General features: G+C 40.7%; 3 protein-coding genes across 4 annotated transcripts; 2 read left to right on the forward strand and 1 right to left on the reverse strand.

The window, feature by feature from the left end:
* The first annotated feature begins 358 nt into the window (after positions 1-358).
* Positions 359-6,158, forward strand: rpa2 (replication protein A2). The gene is made up of 9 exons (XM_084358067.1): positions 359-502; positions 716-810; positions 1,078-1,179; positions 2,239-2,352; positions 2,885-2,959; positions 3,330-3,446; positions 3,780-3,911; positions 4,782-4,876; positions 5,595-6,158. Exons 1-9 carry the CDS (start codon positions 490-492, stop codon positions 5,680-5,682), a joined length of 831 nt encoding a protein of 276 aa, XP_084214193.1. The 5' UTR covers positions 359-489; the 3' UTR covers positions 5,683-6,158.
* Positions 6,159-6,232: 74 nt separating this feature from the next.
* On the reverse strand, positions 6,233-13,436 carry themis2 (thymocyte selection associated family member 2). 2 transcript variants are annotated; one of them, XM_084356814.1, is made up of 6 exons: positions 13,320-13,436; positions 12,742-12,882; positions 12,230-12,655; positions 8,981-10,194; positions 8,624-8,741; positions 6,233-7,872 (listed from the first exon to the last, which is right to left on the reverse strand). In XM_084356814.1, the coding sequence occupies exons 1-6, from the start codon at positions 13,420-13,422 to the stop codon at positions 7,760-7,762; spliced, it is 2,115 nt and encodes a 704-aa protein (XP_084212940.1). In that variant the 5' UTR covers positions 13,423-13,436; the 3' UTR covers positions 6,233-7,759. The 2 variants fall into 2 exon arrangements, with proteins under 2 accessions (XP_084212940.1, XP_084212939.1); XM_084356813.1 differs by having other exon boundaries at positions 6,233-7,875.
* A 2,574-nt stretch (positions 13,437-16,010) lies between these two features.
* Positions 16,011-20,927, forward strand: ppp1r8b (protein phosphatase 1, regulatory subunit 8b). The gene is made up of 7 exons (XM_084357343.1): positions 16,011-16,099; positions 16,640-16,700; positions 17,063-17,216; positions 18,052-18,269; positions 18,458-18,602; positions 18,837-18,901; positions 19,205-20,927. Exons 1-7 carry the CDS (start codon positions 16,047-16,049, stop codon positions 19,556-19,558), a joined length of 1,050 nt encoding a protein of 349 aa, XP_084213469.1. The 5' UTR covers positions 16,011-16,046; the 3' UTR covers positions 19,559-20,927.
* Positions 20,928-20,939: the final 12 nt, after the last annotated feature.

A 20,939-nucleotide genomic window follows, 5' to 3' on the forward strand; every position in this document is an offset into this window, starting at 1 on the left:
TCATAACGTTCACAACAGCTGCCGTGAATGCAGCACAGTGGGACATCTGTGCGCGTAATGTTTCCAACAGGACGTGAAGGCAGCAAAGGCTGTTGCTCTGGTCCCTGATGCTTTTGCCCTGATCAAGGCCTTTCAGGCACTATTTCTCTTTCTCCGTGAACCGCCCCTAATAAGCTTTACGAGCCTACATTTTGGGTCAGTTGAAGACAACGTATATGCATATGACCATCGTTGTGAGTTTGAGTCGCTAATTGTAGCGACAAGAGAGTACGGACTGCCTGACAAGCGAAATTTAGGGCTTAAAAGTCATGTAACCCTCTGTGTAGCTTTCGCGGGACTTCTGCTACGCGCATGCGTTGTACATTGAGTTTAGCGCGCGAGACTACACAAGGAAGAAGCGTACAATACAACTTGCGGCTGTTGTCCCTGTCCCGCTGTGTCATTTACGTTTAACACTTTATTTGACTAACTCATCAACAAGGTGCCGACATGTGGAATCAGGGTGAGTTTAGCATTCACACTGTTGTGTTCATAAAGTTGTCGGGTCAGCGTGTTGACTTGTTGTGGCTGCGGCTAACGTTAGCTTGACTACTTGCCTCTCTGTTGTTGTGTCTCTGATGTTAACGTCAGTTGGTGAAACTGTGTGTTTTTAAGTGGTTAGCATGGAGGATAAACGTCTCCTCATCGCAGCTGTCACTGCCATTTTGCGTTTCAGGAGGGTACAATGACTCGAGCACGGTTGGAGGTTACACTCAGTCTCCTGGAGGGTTTGCATCACCGTCCTTATCCCAGGGAGGAGAGAAGAAAGGGGTTTGTACTGAAGTCTGACTTATTTATAAATCACTGGAAACCTAAAACAGATGTAAGACAATAAAACTGAGTTAAACATAAGTAAAGCCACATATTCCTTACAAGTGCACTCTCATTTAAATGTATTAAGTTTACCAAACTGTGATCATCTTATTCCCTCCTCCCTATTCACACATGTGTGCAGATATTTATGATTAACGTTACTGAAATACAGGCAGACAGTTGGTAAGGCACAGCAGCCAACCTGTGTGTGTGTTTGTTTTGCAGAGAGCCCGTGCCAATCAGATTATCCCCTGCACAGTGTCACAGATGATGTCTGCCTCCCAGGCTGATGAGGCCTTCAAAGTAGGAGATGTGGAAGTTGCCCAGGTAAGCTGAAGCAAAATGAGGTGGCAGAACATGAAAATAACTCTTAGTCATGTCTAGTTATGAAATTGCACTTGGGCTGTAACTGATGCCTTTTGAAATTATCAGTTGATCTGTACATATTTTTTGGCTTCTTCAGGGGGCATGACAGAAAATATGTTAGAAAGTGGTGAAGGACACTAATCACAACTTCCCTGATGATGTCTTTCAAATTGCCTGTTTTGTCTTAAACCCAACGATATTCAATTTACAACTATAATCAAAAAGAAACAGCTGTAATCTGCTGGCATTATTGTTTGAGAAAAAACACCTGTTGAAATGCACCAGAATACATGATATGCCAAATACACAAAAAGTCTCAGGGAGAACCCCGAAACCTCTGATCAAATTGTCCCAACCACATTTTAAATGTTTCCTACGCCCATGATCATTGCAGTAATTTCACAAGCTAAAAACGCCAACATTAAAAAGTTTTAGTTTCTCAAATGTGAGGGTTTATTAGTTTTTTTCCCTTGATGGCACAGAATATGTTGTAGTTTTGGAATGTAGGCTGGATAAAAATACAATATGAATACATAATCTTGGCATTGGTGCTATCATGAAAATAATCAGATTAATCAGTGATGAAAAACATTGTTCGTAGCATCCCTAGTTTTCGGATTAGATTTCTGTGGTTCAATTAATCAGCTGCTCGTTACAGCACAAAGTTGGGCATAATCTATAAGGGACTTTTTTTTTAGCTTTTGTGCAAGTTACAACCTCCCAGTGAAGTTTCTCTCTGTCAGGCCTAAATACGTGGGAAATTTCAAGTTGCTCAACAGGGTGTTAACAGCGACACAATGAAAAATGACAATTGGGTATTATGGGAATAAGAAGAATATTGCCCCCAAAAACCACAACCTGCATTGATTAACTATTTTTCCTGAAGAAAATGAAAGATGTTAATTGTTTGATACCACATGTAGTAACTCAAGACATGCAGCACATTTGACATCCTTTTATTAAGGATGTTTTAATTCCTTGAGTTCACCGTTGGATAACGCTTCATGTTTTGTGTCATAGGTTACCATTGTGGGTGTCATCAGGAGCACAGACAAATCCATGACCAACATCCAGTACAAGGTCGATGACATGACAGGTGCCCCCATGGATGTGAAGCAGTGGGTAGACACAGAGGTCAGTGAATGTGATTTTACACAAACAATCTCTATATAGTGGACTGTTGTATTCATCTCAGTCACAAGTGAGAGAAGAAGTGTCTTTAAAATACAAACAAGTGGTAAATAAAACCTAATACAGAGAAGGCCATCTTGTTTGTGGTTTCCTGTTAAAATGAGGCCAAGCCATTTAAAGGTTGGGCTCCTGACCATAATTTCTGGTTAACAAAGAATATCACTTCTCACCCTCATCTTTATTATAAACCTGTTAATCTTTTTTTTCTCTGCGGTAGGCAGTTAACACATCATCATAGATCATTGGATGCAATAGTTATGACAGACATCAGCGCACAAGGCAGTGTTGTATAAAGTCCCCAAAAGTCATACTTTAATAAAATTAAAGATATCATGGTAAAACAATACTTTGGTAAAAGTGAAAGTCACCCATACGAATAGTATTTGAGTAAAAGTCTTAAAGTATCTGATCTTATTCCTTTTCAGAAGCAAAGGCATATCTTTATTTGGTAACACTGTTGTTTTGGTTTGTATAGGACCCCGGTGTGGACAGCACCGTCCTGCCTCCAGGCACATACGTCAAAGTTTCTGGCAATCTGCGCTCTTTTCAGGTGAGTTATTGTTCTGAAATCCTCTCCACACTACCCAGACACAAAGAGAAGTTTAGCACTATGATCTTGGCAAGGTTGCATGCCCATGTGAATTTTAAAGTTGCTGGTAGATACAATGATAAAGCATGTTGTACTCTGAATGTTTTGAGTTTTGAAGGTGTTCTTCAGTTTGATAGCACATGTGATTTGACGTGCCATTTGTCTGAAATTACTTGTTCCATTTGACACTGACCAACATAGTTTTTGTTTTGTTTCTGGAAATACACAGTATGAGGAGGTTTTTTGGAGAAGTCTCACCCCTGAAGTTCCTCTGTGCTTTCAGCAGTATCACACTGACTAAGTGCCAGGGTTATTTGTCTTTCTGTCTCAGAACCACAGATCTGTTGTGGCGTTCAGCGTCAGGCCCTTGGAGGACATGAATGAAATTACCTCACACATGCTGGAGGTTGTCCAAGCACACATGGCACTCGGCAAACCTCAGAGCATGGTGAGAAATATTGGCGTTAACCTCGGCAGCCTTTGTGCATGGAAGTCAAGTTTGCTTCTAGCTCTGATGTATGTGACAAAAGGATGCCTCATTTTAGTTTGTATACATGCCATCACTTACAAACTGGCAACACCACATCAATGTGAACATTCTTAACATTATGTCGGTCAACTCCTTTCTGAGAAGACTACACTGTAGCTGGTTTCTGCATGTGACATTGATGTGTTCCCATTTCAGAAGATGCTGTAGTCACATTTCTAAGTACTTACGTTCAAGGATGTACTGTGTGCCATTACCAGTAAATGTGTCAAAACAGTTTTGTTTCTCTTTCAGTCTGGTGGTGTTGGGGGAAGAATGAGCGGTAACGATACCCCCATGTCGCGGTCGGGCATGGATAACAAGGGAGGGAGCTATGAAGGAGCTAACGACATGACTAACAATGGGTTAAGCGCAAACCAGAATCAGGTGAGCCAAAATATTCTATGATTAATAAATAGACTTTTATGGAAAAGGGGAATTCTGGGGGATTTTAAAACCAGGTCCTATATTTACATGTTTGGCTGTGTGCATGATTCATGCTGGCAGCCACGACACAGCTGCAATCGCAGCGTAATCCTTTGGGGTAACTCCGACTCGACTAACTGATTTTGACAATCTAGATGAGGCAACAACTGTAACCGCTCAACGTACAAGATTTTAGAGTGAGACTTCTCCTCGAACGAGACCTTCTGGTTACAAAAGGGATCACATTTGTTTAAGAATCTTTCCGTAGGAATTCGTCTCCATAACATCAGAGACTTAAAATAACAACCTCGGCCTGTCAGTGACGAAACAAACACTTGTAGTGGACTTAATTTTGAAGGTCGGAGTTAGCCCAAAGGAATACACTGCAGCTGTGTACTATCAGCTGGACAGGTTCCAAAACTGCTGATAAGTATGAATAATTTATACAAACATGTAAATGAAAGGCCCAGGTTTAAAAATACCAGAATTTCCCCTTTAATTTATTTACTTTGCAATGAAATCTGTTTTAAAACTTAAAACAAAAAAAAAGCCATAATATTACATCCACTGACTTTTTAACTTTTAAGAAATTAATGTGGACACGAACATAAACTGGACCTAACACTGGTCAGTGACCTTTCAAACCAGAAGCTATATTTTCACATGTGCACAGACAGAGAGGCACCAAAAAATTACCCACAGTCACATACTTCCTGTCCCTCCTTTCTATGAATATGAATTACGTAAAAGTAGCTTACTCAGGGAAAGGAGTCATGGTTTCACAAAGATTTTTTTGTGCATGTTTTAATATTTCATTGTTCCTCTCTCAAGGTGCTGAGTTTGATAAGAAGCTGCCCAGACGCACAGGGCATCAGTATCCAAGACCTGAAGCAGAGACTCAGTGGCATAAGCCTGACTGTCATCAAGTAAGAGACATTCGGCCTCCAGTCCTAAAAAAAGAATAATCTTTCTTAAAACAAAATTTACATTGTGGTTGTTTTTGTGAATTTGGACAGTATAGTTCAACCATAGAAAACCCTCCCTCTGAGCTGAAAAGCAGAACATTGAATTATTGATATCATTGGGTGACTTTATTGAGATGACTCATTGGCACTAAATGTGTGATATGCAATGTGGTCTCAAAGAATTTGTCAGTGCAGCTTAAGAAACAGAAACTCAGCCAAGTTAATGTCATCTAAGGCTTAATTTGTCTTCTACTTATGACTCATAATGTTAACCTTAACTGGCTTGACCACAGATATACCACAGATCATTCTTAGCTTAATATGTTTAAAATGATCTGTTGCATGCTGCCTCAACCCAGAATTTCCCAGGATCCCATATCTACATGGAAACAGTTTTTGCTTGGTGTAATAATACCTTCTGTTTGTGTTGTTTATAATAACTATAATGAGAAATTATGAATCATTATCAAAACAGTTGGCAGCTGATCTTCTCACCATTGACCAATCACTGCTGCTCAAATATATCAGTTGTGTATGTGTCAAAGATAGTAAAAATCAGAAGTCTCAGACTGTGTAACAAGTTCAAAAGTGTTATTTGCATTGCTTGAGGTTCATATAAAAAGTCTAGTAATTAGTGCTTTAAACTAACTATTAATATTTTTCTTTGTCCTCTTCACAGGCAAGCAGTGGAGTTTCTAAGCAATGAAGGTCACATCTTTTCCACCATCGACGAAGACCACTACAAATCTACAGACAATGATGATTAAACACCTTCACCTTCCAAGCACCTTTGGAGTTACTTTTGTGGATTTAAGCTGATACAAATCTGTAGTGCAGGTTTTCTAACTGAAAACTAACTGGAAACTCTTCTGACCTTGTTAATTCCGTAAGACTGAGAAAAATCTCCTAAGTCCTTCTATCTTTAGGTACTGTGGTTCATGTTAACTGAAAAGCACATGGTTCAGGGCTGTGAGAACATTGGTTCACACATCCTTTATTCATTATCTTACTTCTGCTTTGTGCGTCCCAAAGGTGTTGCTGTTTAAGAAGCTGTCGTTAACAGTAAATACTGTTACCCTGTATCTGCCCCCCCCCCCCCCATTAGCAGTAAATACTGTTGTCCTGTATCCCCCCCCCCCTTCTTTTGTAAAGCATTTTGTAATTTTAAACACTTGGAATTAGTGAATTTATTTTTGTCTTTGTATCTTAAGTCTGCTAACATTAAAAGATTATACTAAACACAGTGGGGTCATCTACCAGTATATCTTTAGTTTCATAATGTACTCATACACAACAAACAAGTAATTTATGCACATTTATTACGAGTTAAGTTCAGAAATACTTCATGTCTTCGCACCTTAAGCTGCGAGATGCCACAAACTGAATTTAGCATCTTCTCATACAGGGTCACATTAGATGTTTGTTTTCGCTTGGCTGTCCATCTGTTGCAAACACAGTTGAGTGGGCGTGATGCAGAAATGCAAGCAACACAACAAATCTGCCTATAGGGTCCCAGTAATTGACATGGTAAAAAGCTATTAACAAAATATTAATATATTTAGTACAAAGGCCATTACAAGGCAAAATTACTTGCAGTATGTTTGTGATTGAGATAATGGTTACAACCTTAAAAGAAATGGACATGGTGCACAAAATTAACTTGCACATTCTTAGAAAAGAAAAGATGCAAAACCATTTCTACGGGAAAATGTCAATACAAAGTACTCGATTGCAAAGTAGTCCGCTAATTCAATGACAAGTAAACTATACATCTGTATTTATAGTTTGACACAATGTTTAGCACCTTTTCGTACTCTCAGATCATCAGTTTGCTGCAACGGCTAGAAGTTCTGCTTCTGCTAGCATAAGTAGCACGGTAGCATAAGTAATTCTTGGCCACGCGAGAAGCCACACTGGGCATTTTGTCGTCTTTGTGGTTTAGACTTGTCTGCCAGTAAAGACTAGTTTGAGCTCATTTGTTTAGAGTTTGCATATATGCTATAAAAGTTTGTCATACATTACATGCCTGTACAATCAAATACAATCCATTATTACCCTTGCAAAGCTTATAAATGTGCACTTACTTGTCCTTTTTAAGGCTATTTACTGTGTCATATTAGGCTACATACTGTAATTGCACAATATAATGGTATAATATGGAAAACTACAAACTAAAACCAAACCAAACTAAACCAAAACCACCATAAGGTTGGATCAACTATTTGCTGACAAGTTTGAACAAAAAGTATGTAGGTACTTTCATATTTCAACAAATACTACAACAACACATACTACTAGGGTAAGTAGTACCAATAAAAGTTTGAGGATACCGTATGTGGCATGTATAAAGACACCTGCAGTCTCGGAGAGAGTAAAGTGGTCTTAGCGAGATGAATGATTGAAGAAAGGGGAGTTTCGCTGACCACATGAGAAGCAGTGGTGTCTGATGGGTGATGAAGGATGATGTCATCCCCACGCTTTTGCCATAGTGTACATGTGCATGCTGGTAGAGCGTCTGATAAAAACGCACTTCTGTACTGTGTCACTACTGAGCAAAAGCTGTAACTCTTCAAAGAGCCTTATATATTTGCAATATATTGTCGGAATTTATAGTTGAATATCATACTTGACTTAAATATCTAACCTTACGTTGACCCAGTTTATTTTCAGCGTTAAATTAAAACCACGAGTTTAAACGAGAAATGAAGGATGTCTCACAATGCAAGAGTATGCCTGGGTACACCGGCACAACATTCAAGATGGCAGAGCTTAAAAACTGCAAACTGTGAACTCAGCTCCCACCGCACGCGTGTGATATTTTGTTGCTGCAGTAGAACATCAGTTTCAGTAGTACATGACATTCTCTTGTGCTGTCTTCATCATCGACAGCAAAGTCTCGTCCACGGTCTCATAGTCGTGGTCGCTGTCCACATCTGCCTCAACTTCACACGGCGGCACTGCTGTAAGAAGAAGGGTTCGGTTCATTCATTAGAAATGTTTTCTTTTTTTTTCTTTTTTTTACCATTTTATTTAAAAAAACTCAAAATAAGAACAAATAATATGCAGTGCAGGAAAAGGAAGAAAATCCAGTGGTCTTATTTGAAGTCTCGACTTAAACAGTGTTAAGATGTCAGTCGTAGAAGACATATAATTAACATTTAGAATAATATATTTGTAAACTTAAAGTTAAATGTGTGTGTGTGTGTGTGTGTGTGTGTGTGTGTGTGTGTATACAAAGGCTAAGTAACTTATTAAAAAGAGGGGCACTGTAGCTTTTAGCATTGTCACTTAAGCAGGGGCAAATAGGGCATTTGTTTGGGTCTATTTTCAGTTGTGGATTAATACACATTTGGTGCTTAAGTAAGTATTTATAGCACCAGGACAGTGTGTGTGTGTGTGTGTGTGTGTGTGTATGTGTGTGTGTGGGATTGACTCAAAGAAACTGTAAGAAGTATTTTTTACTCAAGCACCAAATGTGTATTAATCCACAACTGAAAATAGTCCCAAACAAATGCCCTATTTGCTCCTGCTTGAGTGACAAAACTAGAGTGCCCCAGTTTTTAATAAGTTACTTAACCTTTTTTTGGTTAACTATTTGGGACTTCTTTTTTTTTTTCAAATATTTACACAGGAAGTGGTACAAATGGGCTTGGTACTGAGTGCTACAGTCAGGGCAGGAAGCGGGAAAGTCCACAGAGAAAGCCTCACCTTTCTTCTTTGACTCCTCCATTCTCACGTAAGTGTTTGGCAGGGCCTTGCCTGACGTCGCTTCGCCCGCTGAGTGCTTTCGGGGTACAAGTGGCGGAGGCTGATCATCTAGAATAGCCTGCATGATAAGATGAAGAGGAAGAAACATTCAGTTCTACAACTGACATTTTCACCACAATAAAAAGAGGAAACATCTTGTTTTTGCATACTTCAATACTTCTAACCGGTTTATTTCCTGAAAGTGACATAGTGAGAAAATGCAGTCACACTTTTTACAGACCCATGATGAGAATACATGTTAGAGTTGAACCACAGTAGCTCTGGGAAATATAACGCATGCTGAAAAGCCATACTCACTGGAGGTGGAGGAGCTGGAGGCCTTTTTTTGCTATTCAGAGTCAGATCAGCGACCTTTTTGCTCAGGGTGCTCTTGTCAGGTCGATGTTTGGATGATTTCTTTGAGGCTTTTGACGAGGATATTTTGCAAGACACTGAAGACGACAGATTTCGCTTTGGTGGCCGAGGTGGAGGAGCTGCATCTGAGCACTCCTGTTTGCGGAACTCATAAAAGAAGGTGTCAGTCACTTCAGTAACTCTGTCCACATGGCACTTAGGTGGACAGCCACTGGGCCATGGCAGGGGGTCCGTGGTAAAAGCAACGGACATAGAAAGCCACTGGGTTGGGATCTCGAAACAGTGGTCTGGCCTGTGTGGAAAGCTTGCCTGGATGATGGGCTCTAACATAGCCGCCTCTATTCTGAGACACGCAAACCCAGCCAATGGATCAGTCTCCACTTCTGTATCACGGCTCACCACTTTTACATCCAGCGGCAAACTAAAGTCCTTCCCCAAGTCCCTGAGTCTGTACTTCTTGTTATCTTTCAGCACCTCCACAAAGTGACCCGTCATGTACAGAGGCAGAAAAACTTCCTGTTTCTCCTCCTCCTGCTTGACTTCCTCTTCGTCATCATCATCATCATCATCATCATCATCATCATCCGGATCTTGGAGACGATGACACAAAAGGGCCTCGACAGTCTGCTTCTGTGCAGTGTGGCTTTCACAAGGCAACTCGATCCTATCGCAGCGAACAACCTCCAGCTGGTCCCCCACACTGAGGCCGGGCAGGCCCTCCTCCTCAACTTCCTCACAGTTCCTTGTCACACTGACCTTCAGACCCGGCGCCTGCATTGACGCCACATAGAGCTCGTACACCGAATTAAACTCTCTTGGCCGCCTCCGGAGTCGTCCACCGTATTGGTGAGAAACCAGGAAGTACTGCTGCGCCTTTCTGCTCTTCAAGCTGGATAATAAAACCATGGCGGAGGTTCCTGTCCTGTGGAAAACCAGGTGGCTGCTCTTGCTAAGTTCTGGCAGCCAGCTGCACTTGAACAGAGAGCGAGTGTCCGGGCCTTCCAGTATATTCACCACTGCAGGGAAGGATTCATCTGGCTGGGAGAGGACCTCTGGCAGACTGAGCGGGGTCACGAATTTCACGTCCTTACAGAGCTCGGTGACATCCACCACATCCATCTCTAAGCTGGACGGAAACTTCATCACATTCTTCCTCACTGTACAAAAAACATGAGAGAAATTATGTTAGAAAGTGGAGTAGAGGCACTTTAATGAAATGAACTGAAAAATGAGAACCTTTGCCAGATGTTCAAAAGTATATTGCCAGTAAAAAATAAATTAAAAAAATCAATACAACAAATAATGTAAAAATCTCCTGCATTTAAAATCTTATTCAAGAAAAACAAACAGCGATATTATCATCATCAAAGTGTACCAGTACTTTACTCAGAAGTAAAAGTACTTATGCAGAAAATGGCACCTGTGAGTGTTACATGACACTATATCAGTGGTTCTCAAATCTTTACTGGCACGCTCACACTCAGGAGCCAGAACAGTTCATGCCTCCCACCCCACAAACTTTCTCAATCATCAGTAACAGTCCCGTTTTCCACTTTGTGTCAATGTTTGGAATATCTCAGAGCATTTCAACTGCAGGAACCAGGGTCAAAATTAAGTCCCGGGTCATTAATTTACTCCTCAAAAAGTCCCCTCTCTCCAGAAATAAAAGAAGTCTGGGGGTGGGGCTCACAGCCCTGAACATTTCTGATTGGTCGAGTACTTACAGCATTTTATTTCAGCCACCATTTTTCGAAAGCTCTGCAGCAGCACATCAGTTTATTTTTTGCTCCTTGCACTTTGACACATTAACATGGACCGAAGGCAATAATGAATGCATGGTCTGCGAGAAACTCACATGTAAAAACAGCCCCCTTACCACTTGTCAGTGGACTAATGTGCCTGGTGTGCGCAGTTCTTTAGACATAGGTGGAAATAAACATCAACGTGCTAAAGGAACATTATAATTTTAGATTATTATCTGTGAAAAGTAGTTTCTGGTAACACTCCTCTGCGCTGCCTCCATACCACTGGTGTGCCCCCGGTTTGAGAACCACTGTACTGCTGATGCATTGATATTCATTTAACGCTGGGTCATTTAAAGGAGCACTATGTAGTTTTTGGGAAGGAATATTAATCAGAAGAGGAAGATCTTCAATGACTGATTGTTTTATGCCTAAACAAACTAAATAAACAAACTCTCTTTGTTTTCTTGGCTGAATAAACTGAATAAACAAACTGACCTTAAAGGACGACACAATTTCATACTGATTCACTTTGTGTATATATGGCGGACCCTGCCACCTTTCTAGCTTCAAACAGTCTTCTGGGAACCTTATTTTCCTCTGAGAACAGCTTGTTAATTCAGTTATGGAAGGAAATACACATCTCTGAGTTCATATTATTACCTCATTAATATTTTAAATATTAAAATTCTTCTCCAAAAACGACATAGTGCCCCTTTAATCTGTAACAAATCATCATGTAGAATCTTAATCTGCACACACATAATAACTCTTCACTGGGAAATAAAAGTGGCCAACGTTCAATGTTTGCCTCTCAATTGTAGTGACGTATGTATATTTTAAAAAAAGCATAAAAGGGAAACACTTTTTCACACTATTCACCCCCATACCAGTGGAAAGTCTGGTGAAGTTTCATAGTCCACAAAACATTTCTGGCGCTGCACTGCAAAACAGTGTTGCAGCATTCTCCTAAACAACTGAAGCAGATGGGGACTTGTTTAAAAAGAAAAACACTCAAAAATGGCTCCAAGTCACTGAAAGCAAGATCCCAAATTGATTTGAAAAGACTTTATTTACACCCTTTTCTAAGCCAAAGTCTTCACTGTAGCAGTGAAGCTTCTCATCAGGGGTGTTAATAACTTCTTCTTTTTTTATCAATGAGCTACTGGATTACGGCGGGCGAGCTGTATGAGACATTTTTTGCTCCAGAGCTGTTTTGTGGACTATGAAACTTGGGTGAACTTATCCTTTAAGTACAAGTACTTGAAAATTGAAGAGCAGTACTTGAGTAAATAAAAAATTGAATTCCCTGCTCATTTACACACAAATTACAGGGTAATCTAATTGTTAAATGTGTGTTAATATGTAAGAAGAATAACTGTTACATATGTAAGATGCAGATAACTTAAAACTCTCTTTTAATAAAAATTTAAAAGTAGGTTTTGCTCACAGTTCATGACGGCGTGGACCTGGTGTATTGGACTGAGGTCGAGGGGACGCTGACACTTGGTGGTGTTTTCGAAGCGAAACCTTCGACTGCGCAGGCAGGGAGAGGACATAATCTCCTGCAGCGTGAAGCACTCCTTGCTCTCACACTCAATGAAATCCCCGCGTGTAGAAAATGGGATACACACTTCGGCAGAGACTTCCTGTTGTCCTTGAACGTGGCAGCGCAACCGATCCTCCTCACCCTCTCGCCGCTCTATGGAGAGCACTGTCAAAGCTCTCCCGGCCCCCAGTGTGACATTGTCAAAGGTCATCTTGGAGCGGCTGGTGAAAGTGAAGGGAAGGCAGGACTCCAGGCCCACAGGCCTCATGCTCATCATCTCCTCGACTGTGCTGAACGGCATCTCATCCTGAACAACCTTGAACAAGCCTGAGAGACAGCAACAAATTTCAGTGGTCAGCTACGAGACAAACTCAGCTGTTCTCATCAGATTCTTGTCTACAGCTCAGACCGACCTGTGTGGTTGATAGGCAGCTCAAACTGCACATTGTTGCTCAAGTCTTCACAGCAAACTGACAGCAGCTCAAGGCCAGTGACCTTTATGAGATCGCCAGTAGAGAAGCACACTTCACTTCCAGATATTTCATATATTGAGCCTGAAAGAGAAAGTAATAAAATAAAGTGTGCTGAGTAAAGAAGGAACAAAACACCAAGATCAACATTCAGCAATGATCGAATATATCGAGCATGAATCACATCAGTTCTTGTTTCTCTTAACTGGAACACAATCTTACGTACTCAGATACAAAATACTTCTAAGTACAGTATTATTTGGACACAATAACCTGTGATTTGGGATTAATACAGAAACCTAAACATGTAACGATCTATATAACTGGGACACAATCTTCATTTATGTACTGGAAAACAAGAAAACATGTATACTTTATAGATATAAATGTATGCGCTAGATACAGAAACAATACAGACATCCAGACACGTAACCTTTTCAGATAACCTCGAATCACTTGGGCTCTATCCTCATCTACACTCACAATCTCAATTCACACTGAATCAAGTGATAAAGGCCTACCTTGGAAGTACACTCCAGAGCAAACTTGTAGAATTTTAGGCAGACAAGTGTCGTCCAACGATGCAATGAACTGCTGAAGCGGCAAAGCAGTCACGCCTGCCATCGCTGCTGCCTCAGTGAGCTGCGATCAAAAATGAAGGCAGCCAGCAAATGACAAGAGCAGCATAAATGGGGGATGCTTTGTCAGTCAGAAACCACAAAACTGAATGAGGAAGTCGCAGGAGTTGTTTGCACAATGCTTGCATTCACAGACGGAGGCCGAGCGATACGACTTAAGACTGGATATTGTACTGTGAAGTTGTAAAAATGAAAATGTCTGCGCAATGATTCTGTTAAATGATTGCATCATAAACTATTGATTTGCGATAACTCCAAGAAATAGATCAGGACACTTAGATATATGCCTTTATAAGGAAATGTGTCACATTTTGCACGTGTGTGTGCGTGAGTCAGTGTGGGAAGTGAAAATATTGACATTGTGCACACCACATTCCTGAGGGATTACATACTCCTCTCTCAAAGGGACAAAATCAATTATCTTGCAAACATTTTATAAAGTCTGAAAGATCCAAAAGGCCCTAGTCTTGTTTTTGCACGTCTTGTAGGTGGACAACTTGGTCTTCTTTGGTCTTCCAAGCACAAAGTTTTTGTGTCACATAATAACTGTGTAGAAAGATGACACAGCTCTGAATATAATGTATCCCCCAGCCTGTCACACAGCCAAACACTAACAATAATGCTTGATACTTGACAGGAAGGACAAACATTTTTGGCCTAAAGGAAAGGGTTCCCTCAGCTCTTCCTCTTCAGTCACTGTGCGACCGTTCTCTCCAAACGTATTCTGATCCCAGGGGCCTTCATACCCCCATGACACAGTCTTCCTACAGGGCGTTTACCTTCTTTTCTTTCACATGCATGGTATAAAGAGACACTTCCTTCTGCTGATCTGCACTGTCAAATAACCTAAGCATCCTCCCACCTCCGTGACATGACAAGGCAGCCCCTCAGCTTCTGACAAAACCACAAAACTTTCCAAATGAGCCCTGCAACAGCCTAAAAGTTCAACTTGGTTCCCCCCCTTTCCACGATCCAACTAGGTGACGCCATCTTTAGATTCTGTCTTGACAAAAAACGTTGACTCATGACGAGAAAGCGTAAAAATCTGCTTTTCTTTGCACCTCAGTCGGTGCAAAGCCCTCACGACAAATATAACCCCATGAGAACCTGCGTTATGGTTCTTAGCTCTCCACAATAACACGAATAAGGTTAATTTCAAAACCACTTTTTGACAAAATTAACACCAGCCACCAACCAAATACTGCTAAAATATGCAAGTGGCTGGTGGATTTGGTCAAGTTGCTTTGTAGGTAATGTAGGCACCTGCTTTTGAAAAGCAGTCCACTAATGTAGCATTGCACTGTTGGACTCATTATGGACAGTTTAGAAACAAATAATCAGAGATATCCCCTTCTTTGTTCCACCCATTCTTCCTTTTCAAAACGAAGCGGCTACATTAACCACAATGCAACGGAGCCACTGAGTTACATCACTAGATATAATTTCATCAGATTAAATGCAACTTCCTCTGAAGTTGACTGGGTTTCGATACTATAGGCTTCAAGGGCCCATTACAAATAAGAAAATAACAGTTGAAAATATGAAGAATTTTAGCCAGAATGGCAGCATGTAAAGTTTAGACCACTGATGAAAGTTTTAAAAGCATGATGAATTCTCTTGGTGGGATCTGAACCCCGCTCACGCGACTGAGAGGCAAAAGATTTAACCACTGGATTATACCAAGTGTAACACATCATAACAAGGGTACATAGATGTTATAGACGTCTGTGATGCCTCAACCTGCCCAGTCGTCCTCCTGGATCCATACTATTCACACATATTTGGTATAATTTACTTTTATCAGACATTCTATCAATTAAATTCATAAAATGTGATTTTGTTGTTCTGTTCTGTGCATGTAACATCTATTGCATGTCTGCAATCATCATGAGATTTCTTCCATCTTTTTTTCCCCCTCTGTTAAATGTTTTTTTTTTTTTTTTTTAACATGGCAAGTTTTTCCTCACTCAAATCGAGGGTCTAAGGACAGAGGATGTCGTTCACTGCACCAAGCCCACTGAGGCAATGTGATTTTGATTTTGGGCTATTTAAATAAAATTGATTTGATTTGATTTGAAGTTACCCTGCTGGCTTGAAACACTGAAGGTAACAATTGACGAAGATATTAAATTGTAGCAAACAGAATGAAAACTAGACAGATTTAGGGTCATTTAGAGGTTAAACATAGAGGAGATCATTAAAATTACTTTCATACCTCAAAAATTAGTTGCATGGGTGTGAGTATGAGGCAGAAAGGTATCATCGCACACCATGTGCACACTCAGTTTGCAATTTCACCCTTATCACAGTACATTTGGGTCAGATATGTGGGGTCTGAGGACACCTTGTGGTCTTTCAGGGAGCTCAAAGTTGCTCTTGTTCGCTGTAAGTTGGTTCATGTTGAGCAAAATGAGAGCATGATAAGTTCACACTATGTCAGTCAACGTTAGAGACATAATAGATTTTACCACCTTCATTTGGAGGTCTAATTCTGGAGGTCTTCTCTAATTCGGATGTACCTAACGTCTGAGAACCGTAAGACTACAACTCCCACAAACCCAAGGTGACGCTTACCCGACGTGCAGCGCGGCTTCCAGAAGATGAGGCAAGATGGCGACTAAAATAAGCAAAGAGAGTCCACCTCCTTTTGATTGTCCATCATGGTGAGAAAATGCACATGTTAGAGTTGTAACCGTGTGTTTGTAATGCAATGCCAGATGCAAATAAGCAAAGCGACATTCATCCATTTATATAATCGCCTTTACTCGGAGAGAAAACGTACAGTTACTGTAGCTAACGTTAGCAACGAGCTAGCATGCTAACGCTAACCCGTTAACGTTGCCATTCACAGACGCCCGTGGGGTGTTATGCTCGTTTTTTCCAGAAGCTTCGTCACGTATTTAATTTTAAGAGTGCCGCTTATGAAGCGCAGGCCTTCAGTGATGTAGATAAGCTGTTTGAACATGTCTAGTCTTTGTCTTTATTTGTAAAAGCATCGCTCTTGACGACTGAAGTAAACCTTTCCATTTGCTTACTGTAGAGGTGCGTCCGAGCAGTACTTGTTTTATGAATAACTCGCTCAGCACTATCAGAGAAACAAAGCAAGCACATTCATTCTTCAAATGTAATAACAACGTTTGCATGAATGCTCGAAATGTAGACTGTGTAAATATTTACAACGTCACAAAACTGTTTTCTTCCAGGGCAGGCAAGCCGCCCCCGGGGCTCCATCTAGACGTGATGAAGGGAGACAAACTGATGGAGGTAACTGAAAGCTCGGAGATGTTACTTAAGGACATGGTGGCCTTGCCATCACCGTAACGTCACTGTATACTCGTGTTGAAACATGTACTGGGTACTATTGTGGGATGTAAGTGAGTCAAATGCACCAGATACGAGCCTGACAGTCTACTTCGTCCCAGATGTCTTGCACACTGGGATTTCCTATGGCTGCATGGCTTCAAACGGTGCGAGAGCAGCATCAGCCCTGAGATTTAAGCTTTTCAGTGGGAAGCAACACTGTTGAGTTATGGCTCAGGGGCACAGGGGCATTGCAGACTGTTTACATACCTTTTTCACCAGTTGCTTTAACCATCACGATTCACTGAAACCGTCTCTCCCTTTAGAAACTGATCATAGATGAAAAGAAGTACTACCTGTTCGGGAGGAACCCCGACTGGTGTGACTTCACCATCGACCATCAGTCATGCTCACGCGTCCACGCCGCCCTGGTCTACCACAAACATCTAAAAAGGGTCTTTCTCATAGACCTCAACAGCAGTAAGACATCACTCACAATCACACCTGCATACTCATTTTATATTTAAAACCAATGACTGCAAAGGGTTGAAACTCATGTTGAGGGCTGAAAACAAATAAAACAGATCTGCAAAGAATTGTGCATACTGGCCACAGTATGAACAGGTAGTACACAATCTCGATAACCCAAAATGATTAGTTGTTTAATTAGTCAATCAACCGAAAAATTAACTTGATAGTCTGTAAATTGTTTGAGTTATTTTTCAATTTATTGAGGAAATAATTTGCAGACTAATCAATAATGAAAGCAATTGTAAGTTGCAGCCCAGATACTAATTTTTCTCCCGGCCTTTTTTCTCTGAGTTTCTGCACACTGACTCTGTGTTATCACGTGGAAACATTAAGATTTTACTAACATTAACTTATCAAAATGAGCTTTTGTAGCAGTTGTGTACTCTTGGGTGTGGTGTGATATATGAGGCACAAACTTCCAGTATTGGCTTCAACCATTTATTCTGGTTACGACAGAATGATATTGGGTCACCCACAGCCCTCTTCGTAGTAACAAGCTTCAGATAAGCTACAAATAATATCAATGGAAATAAAATGATAAACCACATAATACTAGAAAACAGAAGTTTAATAGTAGTATTAATAAAGTAAATTTACAGTAATAATAGCAAATGGAATCACTTACTCTTTATGTATGCTTTGATAGGTTCGCTGAGTGTTACAGCATCACATGCATTGCCGCCAGGACTGAATCACATTTGATTCAGCTCCCTAACAATGTAACATTGAAAAACGATAACCTGTCCCAACATGTGCAAACCTCATTTGATTGTCATTGTTTTAGCACACGGTACTTTCCTCGGACACATCCGTCTGGAGGCACACAAGCCTCAACAGGTTCCCATAGACTCTACAATATCATTTGGGGCTTCGACGCGAACCTACACCATCAGAGAGAAACCGCAAACTCAAGGCACCGCTGGCACAGGAGACAGTAAGACGGGAGACGATGAGGAGCTGAAAGGACTGCTTGGGCTTCCAGAGGAAGAGACAGAGCTCGAGGTTTATTTAGTTTCTTGATAACTGCTTATAGTTGTTTTTATAGATATGTTTTTGTAGTTTAATATTTTTTCTAACCCACACAGATCATACTCTTGTTCATTCTGGTATATTATTGTGTTGTAGAGTTATAATCGTCATATCATTACAACCACATTTAACATATTTTTCTTTTGTCTGCATCCTGCCAGAACCTGACAGAGTTCAACACAGCTCACAACAAGCGCATCTCCCTTCTCACCATTGAGGAGGGCAACCTGGAAATCCAGAGGCCTAAGAGGAAACGGAGGAACTCTAGGGTTACCTTCAATGAAGAGGACTCCATCATTAACCCAGGTACAAACCAAAGTCAACGCAGTGTTACAGAAAACACAAAGAAACACCCATACTGTAAAATAACTCTGTTATTTTGACTGACTATGCCAAACCAAGGTATTTTTTGTGGTAGATTGATGTCATTTGTAAGTGGTTCACTTGTAAATTACAAAATGTCACAAAGTGTCACAGCATGTAACTGTGAAGGAAATTACCTGCAATCAGCAATAACACTTGAATTTTAAATACTTGCAGAGGATATAGACCCTTCAGTGGGACGCTTTAGAAATATGGTGCAGACTGCTGTTATCCCCATCAAGGTAAGCGCTGGTCTTTTCTTTTAAAAATGTCCAATTTATTTCATACATTTCAGTCTACAAAGTATTAGTGTGTGTGGAGCAGTTTGGTCACAGTGCCATGTTTAAGCAGCGAGTAATAACCAGTCATGTGTGGCTCACTGTATTGTCAGAATAATCAAAAACAAGGAGTGTACTCATACAGTGTTGTATAGCACTTTGTTAATTAGTAGTGGGTTAGGTGTTTGATATGCAGAGGTAGTGAAGGTGTAACGTCAGCGGTTAAATGTATGACATGAAGTTAATACTCTGTCATCCCTGCTGCAGAAACGCAGATCAGAGGGCCAAAACACTTTGGGTCTTGACGACCTGACATCGAAACGCATGCACGGCTACAGCTTGAGCAGCGGTCTCTATGGGGATTTGCCACCCACAAGTCATGAGAACCAGCCGACAGGAGCACCAGGAGGTGCTGCTATGCAGGGAGGGCTCCCTCTGCCTTTCCCCAATCCAGCACCAGAGGTGGACCTGGCCCCGGAGGCTCCCCAGCCCCCTGTCACCCTCAACCCCACCCCTGTCACGGCCCCCTATCTACCAGAGACCCACAACGAGCCACGCAAAAAGAAGTACGCCAAAGAAGCTTGGCCGGGCAAGAAACCCACCCCTTCACTACTCATCTGATCGGTTTCGTAAAACTGCTGACACTCAGGTTACCAGCAGATACATCAGGGACTGTGACCTGGCAGATGTGGAGTTATTCACTTCTCATTTTATTTTTTATTTGTTGCGATACTCACTGTCATCACGATAAGGCCCCACACAATTTCCCTGCGGTCTGTTGCAAGATATCATCTCTGTAACCAAGCAGCAGTTGATAAGTCAGCCAGAAGAGAGCAGAATCTCGTCGACTGCAAACAAAAATACCAGTGAAGACTTGGCAGTGAGCATTTGATCCTCACAGTGGCAGGCTACGTGGATATGATGGGTCATTGAGGTATGTTTTTGATGTGTTGGATGTAAGGTTTGATTTTTTTTTTTTTTTTTTACTACTAAACATGTTTGAACTTTTTTTTTCACTCCTTTAGTAATCTGATAAAGCTGTTAAACAGATGGCAAAACAATTACTTTTATACAAAATATTTTACTGTGAGAAGTCAGAGAATCCAGACATGAGGTCAGTTTCTATAAAAACACAGGGCTGCTTTTTATTTTGAAAACCTATTGATATAATGTGATCAAGTGTTTTACTCACTGAAGCATTTCTATTGCGTTGGTTAGACCAATATAACATCAACTGAAGTGTCTTGTACTACCCACAGGCCACTAGATGGTGACTTGTGCACAAAGGTCGGAGAGTTGTCATTGAGGTTTGGCTGCAGACTGCAGGTACCATTTTTTTATGGCCTGTTGCACTAATCTGTTTGTGGCATCCCATGAAAGTGGTGCTGCAGTTATTCATTTGGATTCTCCTGCAAATAAAAGCCATTTTCTCTGTCCAAACTGTGTTTATCATATATGTCTTTTGGCATTTACCCAGTAAATTGAATTTTAATGGTTGGCCATTTTACAGTTTTCTATGTTGGAAATTAATTGTACTGTTAAGTTACAGACACAATATGGCAGAACTGGAATGGCAACACAGTAAGAAATACTAACTTTGCTACAAAATAAAACATTTGTAAAAACAAAGGTTTGGTTCAGTATGTTTTAATGGTTATGTAGCTTGTTAACATGTTTTACATGCAACATAGTACAGTGAAGTTTCTACAGTACAGTATATTGTTTAGATTTTGTCTGCCCCAGACCGACTTCAGACATAGGAACTGTGACTTTGCACAGAAGCAGAAAAACATGATAAGCCGGGTCAAACGAGAAATTAACTGGTGTAACTTCTAATTGGTTGATACAGAGTGTAATCTGGCTTCGAAATCAAACACAGACGAGGTGTTAAACTTTTACAAAATGAGCTGGTGACTTTTGTCAATGTGGCCGCGTGGTATTTTGTAATCATATGACTGTAAATAAAAAATGAATTACTTTTGACTCATAACTTTGTGCAGTT

The sequence above is a fragment of the Pagrus pagrus genome, assembly GCF_965226575.1.
Source record: "Pagrus pagrus genome assembly, chromosome: 7".
In the NCBI taxonomy this organism is placed as follows: domain Eukaryota; kingdom Metazoa; phylum Chordata; class Actinopteri; order Spariformes; family Sparidae; genus Pagrus; species Pagrus pagrus.